This window comes from Pteropus alecto, unplaced genomic scaffold (assembly GCF_000325575.1).
Source record: "Pteropus alecto unplaced genomic scaffold, ASM32557v1 scaffold95, whole genome shotgun sequence".
In the NCBI taxonomy this organism is placed as follows: domain Eukaryota; kingdom Metazoa; phylum Chordata; class Mammalia; order Chiroptera; family Pteropodidae; genus Pteropus; species Pteropus alecto.
This window is the reverse complement of record NW_006441071.1, coordinates 21074123-21080475: the sequence shown is the minus strand read 5'-3', so window position 1 is coordinate 21080475 and position 6353 is coordinate 21074123. Positions and strand designations below refer to the sequence as shown.

The 6353-nt window shown below is 34.6% G+C and overlaps 1 protein-coding gene across 1 annotated transcript in view; it reads left to right on the top strand.

The window, feature by feature from the left end:
* The window catches only part of TRPM6 (transient receptor potential cation channel subfamily M member 6), a 144426-nt gene that overhangs the window by 53415 nt on the left and 84658 nt on the right, over positions 1-6353 (top strand). Inside the window, exons 4-5 of the mRNA XM_015594555.2 lie at positions 742-780; positions 5101-5278. Of these exons, the coding sequence (XP_015450041.1) occupies positions 742-780; positions 5101-5278 (217 nt within the window). The remainder of the gene's footprint in view (positions 1-741; positions 781-5100; positions 5279-6353) is intronic.

The following is a 6353-nucleotide window of genomic DNA, read 5'->3' as shown; positions in this document are numbered from 1 at the left end:
GTGTGTGTTTGTGTGTGTGTGTGTGTGTGTGTGTGTGCGCGCGCGCTCCAGGCCCAGGGATAGGGAGGTGGGGGTGGGGTGCCAGGCCCTGGATGCATGCTGTGAGCTTGTGGGTGGAGATGCGCCCCAGCCCGCGCCACCCCCCCTCCCCGTCTTCAGAGATCCAGCTCTTAAAGGGGAAACGGCAACATCCATATGTCAGGAGTGGAAGTCTGTGTGTTAGGGGAATTAAAAGAGGGGGTAAAAATAATCATCCAAACTGTCCTTTCATTTGATAGTGTTGTATGCTTTGAAAATTGTATATGTATATTTTCTTCCTTGATTCTCAAGAACTCTGTATTATCTTCATAGTATAAATTATATTAATAATAATAGCTACCATTATGCATACTGCAATGTATCAGGTACCGTAAGATACTTTTCATGTATTATCTCAGATAATCCTTTTAATAACTTTATAAGGCAGATATTATTTTTAGACATGAACATTGAGGATTATAAGAATCGTGAAATCAGTGAGGTTTAAATCCAGGTATTTTGAGTCCGAACTCAGTATTCTATTAATTAGATCACAGTTGCTGTCATTTAATAACTGACATTGGACTATTTGGGGAATGATGTATGAGTACTCAGCAAACTTTGATTTCCAGACCGTGGAAGATAACAGATATTTACTACAAAAGCATTAAATATGTTTTCAAATATATTAGTAAGTGAACAGATTTTATTTCTTTAATTTAGATGTACTGCAGGATGCCAGGTCTGCCAGAATTTAATCAGGTAAGACTTAGATAAATAACATTTCTTTTAACTTTTAGGCACTCTGTCTAAAATTCATTGGAATAGTTTTTCACATCTTGAATGACTTAATGAAAGGACTTTATTGGTGCATCTCATATACCTTTCCAAGGGAAGTTTTAAAAAAGAAATGTGAGATTTTTTTGGAAGGAGAATGATTATTTGAATGTAATGGATTACGTGAATTACAGAGACATGTAAACAGCTAAGGCCTTTGACAAGAGCTTCTACCAATTGAAATACTTATAAAGCATTGAATTTTCATTTTAGTATCTTACATTTAATTGGATAATGAAGATACTTTGTGCACATACAGCACTGTTTTTGATGTGTAACTTGTAAGTCATGTGCATACCAAAGTCCAAGTCTGACACTAATTCTGATATTTGTTTTTTCTCCCAACACCACCAAGTAATTAATTCAATTCTGTCACAGTCTGGAGATCATGTCAGATCTCATGTGTTAAGATCTCAAGACTACACCACACCCCTCAAAACCCCACTTCAGATACAATTGAAAGTCCAGGTTGTCATCTGTGCTTCTGACCTACGGGCTACAGATTAAAGGTTTCCATGACCCCTTCCATAGTTCAGTTAATTTGCTAGAGCAGCTCACATAAATCAGAAAAGCATTTGCTTATGTTCAATTTCTTATAATGCATATTAAAGAAGATACAGGTGAACAGCCAGATGGAGGAAATTCATAGGGCAATATAGGTGGGAAGGGGCACAGAGATTTCATGTCCTAAGTGTGCCACTCTCCCAGCAGCTCCACGTGTTCACCAATCTGAAGTTCTTCGAACTCTGTCCTTTTGTTCTGTTTATGGGTGTTCCATTACATAGGCATGATTGATTGAATCGTTGGCCATTGACAATTAATTCAACTTCCAGTACCTTTATTACTCTTATCTCTTAGGAAATTCCAAGGGTTTTAGGAGCTCTGTGCCAGAAATGGTGATAAAGAGCAAAAACGTTTTTATTACAAATCACAATATCACACAAGACTATGGGCAAAAATAACTCTTTAGGACTATTTAGTGCAAATTTTAATAGCGACTTGCATTTTAAACTATGCCTTAGTAACTGGTTTTACTTTTATCTTTTGTAAGTGGAGGAATATGAAACTTTTAAAATTATCATATCCTGAAGTTTACGTTACAGATTGAGCTGATGTTAAATTTATCCTGGTTAAAAAAAAAAAAAATTCAGAATCCAAAATTTAGCAAATTATGGGGAAAGGAAAACACCATCCATAGATAAGGCAGGAGAGGAAAGATAGGGTTGCTGGGTGTATTGGTCCACTCAGGCTGTCATAACAGAATACCACAAACTGGGTGGCTTACACAATAGACATTTATTTTCTCACAGTTCTGGAGGCTAGAAGTCCAAGATCAAGGTGCCATTAAGATTGATTTCTGATGAAGCTTTTTTCCTTGCTTTGCATACACTCATCTTCTTGCACATGGCCTTTCCACTATACACTTGCTGATAGAGAGTTCTGGTGTCTGTTTTCCTTCCTGTAAAGACGCTAGTCCCCTATGATTAGAACCCCATTCTCGTGATCTCAATTAAAATTTATTGATGCCTTAAAGGGCCTATCTTCACATATAGGCATATCGGAGATTAGGGCTTAACATATGGATTTTGGGGGACACAATTTAGTCCATAATACTATGGGAAAACTTCCTATTTTTCTAACCTCTTTTATCTTTTCCTCAATTTTTTTGCTCATTTTAGTAATTATTTAAAATTTTGTTAAAATTCAAAGCAAACAAAAATATATTGAAGTGAAAAGTTTTATTTATTTCTCCTACTTTTTTCTTCAGAATCTCTCCCTGTCAAGACTCTCCCAAACTTACAACCTTCAGAAGTAACTAATATGAACAATACTGGAAAAGCATCTATCTTCACACTATCCAGAAATTAAAAAGAGTTAAAACTTAAAATTTTTGTACGTAGTTAGGACCTAGTTTGATTTTTTTTCCATATGGAGAGCCAAATGTCCTAATATCAGTTACTGAGTAGTCTGTCCTAGGCTCATTCATTTCTGATGTCACCTATGTTATATACTAAATTTCCATATATCTACGGCTCTGTTTCTGAGCTTTCTTTTTAGTATTATTGATCTACTTCTTCTGTTCCTGGTAAATGCCACTACGTTTCATTATTATAGCTTCAGAATATATCTTTATACCTGATAAGGCAAGTCCTCTATGCTTTATTCTTTTTTTTTAAATATTGTCTTTTGGACACTTTTATACATCCATATGAATTTTGGAATCACTTTGTCACTTTTAAGATTTTGATGGATATTTTATGTAATTTATAAAAACAATTTGGGAGAGAATTGACAGGAGGCATCTTTATAAAGTTGATTCTCAAGGTGAGAATCCTTTGGTTCTTGTTAGTGATATATAATTTGGGACTTCTGAAAGTTATAATTAAAGGGATGAACATGGGATCTTTAAAATTTAATTTATTTTTTTCAATTTGAGGGATGACGAGGTTCTTTGGGGCCACCTTCACATAATTTAATGAACTGGAAAAAACTAGAATAAAACTATATAGACTCAAATTAAATGCACAGACTAGAAAAATCTTTAGAACAAAGTGGATTCTAATGGAAGACTGGTGTATGAAGAGTAGTGATTTATATCTCCAGGTGTGAATTGTAGTTGCCTGCACAGATGTTCTGTTTAGATAATGCCACAGTGAGATGCAATATTCAGTTAATGAAGAGATACTTTTTTATTTTCAAGAGGGACCAGTGCTCCAAAAGATGACCAGATGACACATTTCTCACTAGCAGATTTTAATTATGTATATTTTGTATATTTGAGATTATTCCTCTTCCCTTTGAGTCAAGAGTCCCTTCATAAAGAACCCTTCCATTTTCTCACTACTTCTCATCTTTTATCCTGTTTCCTTCCTTAGGTAGACCCCATCATTTGCACATGTTCTTATGTTGCTTTCTACACACAAACAAAAGTCTGAAATATTTATGAAGCTGAATAATAATCTTTTTGTATGTAATAGGTATATGATCTGATATATTTGATGCAAATAATTTTCTTGGTCTTCAGATATATAATTTTTCATTGCAGAAAGTTTTGAAGTTCTACGTATTCAAATTTTAATTTTTCCCTCTGATTGTTCCTAATTCATTGAAGATGAGAAGCTTATTCTTTCACAAATATGATGAGTATTATATTTTGTTAGTTTGTATGTAGATTTAGTTTTAAAAGATTTAACCTCTTAATATACTTAGTTTATTTTGTATAGTAGAAATTATGACTATGAATATGAAAGTTTCCAAAACTGCTAATTATTTGCAAGAACATTTATTAAATTTTCCTCCCTTTAAAATATTACATATATTAATTTGTTATTAATTTATGTTTATAGTTAAATCTCTTTCATGGCTTTTTTCTCATGATAGTTCTATGTTTACATAGTTCTCTGAAGTTGCATATCTTTTTCGCATTAACATTCCTCCCTTTTGATGTACCTATGTTTTACATGAGGACATTTTCTTACTCTCCTTAAGTATTGCATGTTAGAGATTTTTAATTGATATAAAATAAACCATACATATTTAAAGTATGCAATTTGATGTTTCTTTTCACCATTTTAAGTGTGCAGTTTAGTAACATTAAGTATATTCACATTGTTGTGTAACGACTCTCCGGAACATTTTAGCTTGCAAAACTGAAACTATGTTTGTTAAACAATAACTCCCCATTAGCCCCTCCCCCAACTCATGGCAATCACCATTTAATTTTTTTCTCTGTGTACTTGACTATTCTAGGTACCTCATATAAGTGGACTCATACAGTATCTGTCTTTTTGTGACTGACTTATTTCAATTAGCATTAACTTCCTCAAGGTTCATCCACAGGATTTCTGTTTCTTTCAAGGCTGAATAATATTCTATTGTATGTATATACTACATTTTAAAAAATCTGTTTATCTGTTGATGAACATTGAGTTGCTTCTGCCTCTTAGCTATTGTGAATAATGCTGCTGTGAACCTGGATGTACAAGAGATTTTTAGTATTTTTTAAAACATTCCCCCAAATGATTCTAATGTGCAGCTAAGGGAGAGAACCACTGAGGATGTTTCTAAACTTAGAGGATCATTCAGTGTTAAAAATCTAATATAAGTCTTAATGTGAAGTTTTAAAAATTATTAATATATTTCATCTATACATTACCCTAGAAAAATATGGAAATGCTACATCTATTTTCTGTTCTGAAATTGTGTGTTTTCTATTTTGAAATTGTTTTTTATTCAAAATTTAAGGTGTAGCTGTGGGCGATTGATTGGAGACCATGATGGGATAGATTATGCCTGGACCATCTCTGCTGCCAACGGTGACGAAAATGAACAATGGTCTGTTGAAAAGCACACATCGAAAAGCCCTACAGATACTTTTGGCACTATTAATTTCCAAGATGGAGAACACATCCACCATGCCAAGGTTTGCTAATACCCTACATTATTTCGCTGGTTTTTAACAGAGGATGCAAATTCCAAACTGTATCTCCAAATGTAGATGATCAGATGACCAGGTGTTATTGCAGAAATAGATCCATGTTATTGACCTCTTGACAAAAATGACCTGACTCTTCTCTTTCCTTTATGTCTGAGAGACATTGTTCCTTTTCCAGGTGTGTGTGGTGTGGCTAGCTCTTTATTTGACTGACCTCTTTCTGCAAGCTTATGCCGTCTGTGGAAGAGACTGGCTTATTGCTCTTAAGACAGTTGCCAAAGGGCTGGTCTTAAGGAATGCAGAAAGTTACTACCACAGAGCAGGCTTTAGCTGAAGCATGGCCATAGCAATGTTTAATTTATGTTTATAGTTAAATCTCTTTCATGGCTCGTGGCTGTTCCTGCCTGTTATGTCCTTGTGAGAGCCTCTTCTCAGGGAGGAAATGGCGAAATTTCTCTCTGAACCTCTGAATCATAGTACTGGGTTCTCCAGGCCAGTTTTTCTGCTGTCCCTAATATGGTAATTTTGCATGTAATTTGCATAGTATTTACAGTTCAGCTATCTCTCAGGTGTTTCTGTTAAGCTTGTTCACCACCTCCTGCATTATTAGAGGCAGCATTCCCTGGGGAAAATAGAGAGGGCGCCCACCTCAGGAAAGCTCAGAATCAGCTGTACACTGGAGTATGACCATCAGTTGGATGGTTTTGAAACAATTCTTAATAGTGCAATCATCATAAAGTTTCATAATATAGTTCTACAGTAACCTACATTTCCAGTTATTACTCCTTTTGCATTTAATGTCATGTGTTGTTTTATTTAGTTGGCAGGAAAACAGCCCTTATGCTCCTCTCCAATCCTTTTTGGAAGCTTACTCTTAGTATGTATGTAATTACTCTGTATGTAATTTTTCTTTTAAGTTTTAGTCTTCTTCCTTTGCTTCTTATATTTATTCATAATCACCTTCACTTACTCATTTTTTCATCTATTGAACAAATAGTTATTGGGTGCCTTTATTTTGCTGTTCCTCAAAGAGCATATGTTCCATGTACAAACTTATTGGTTA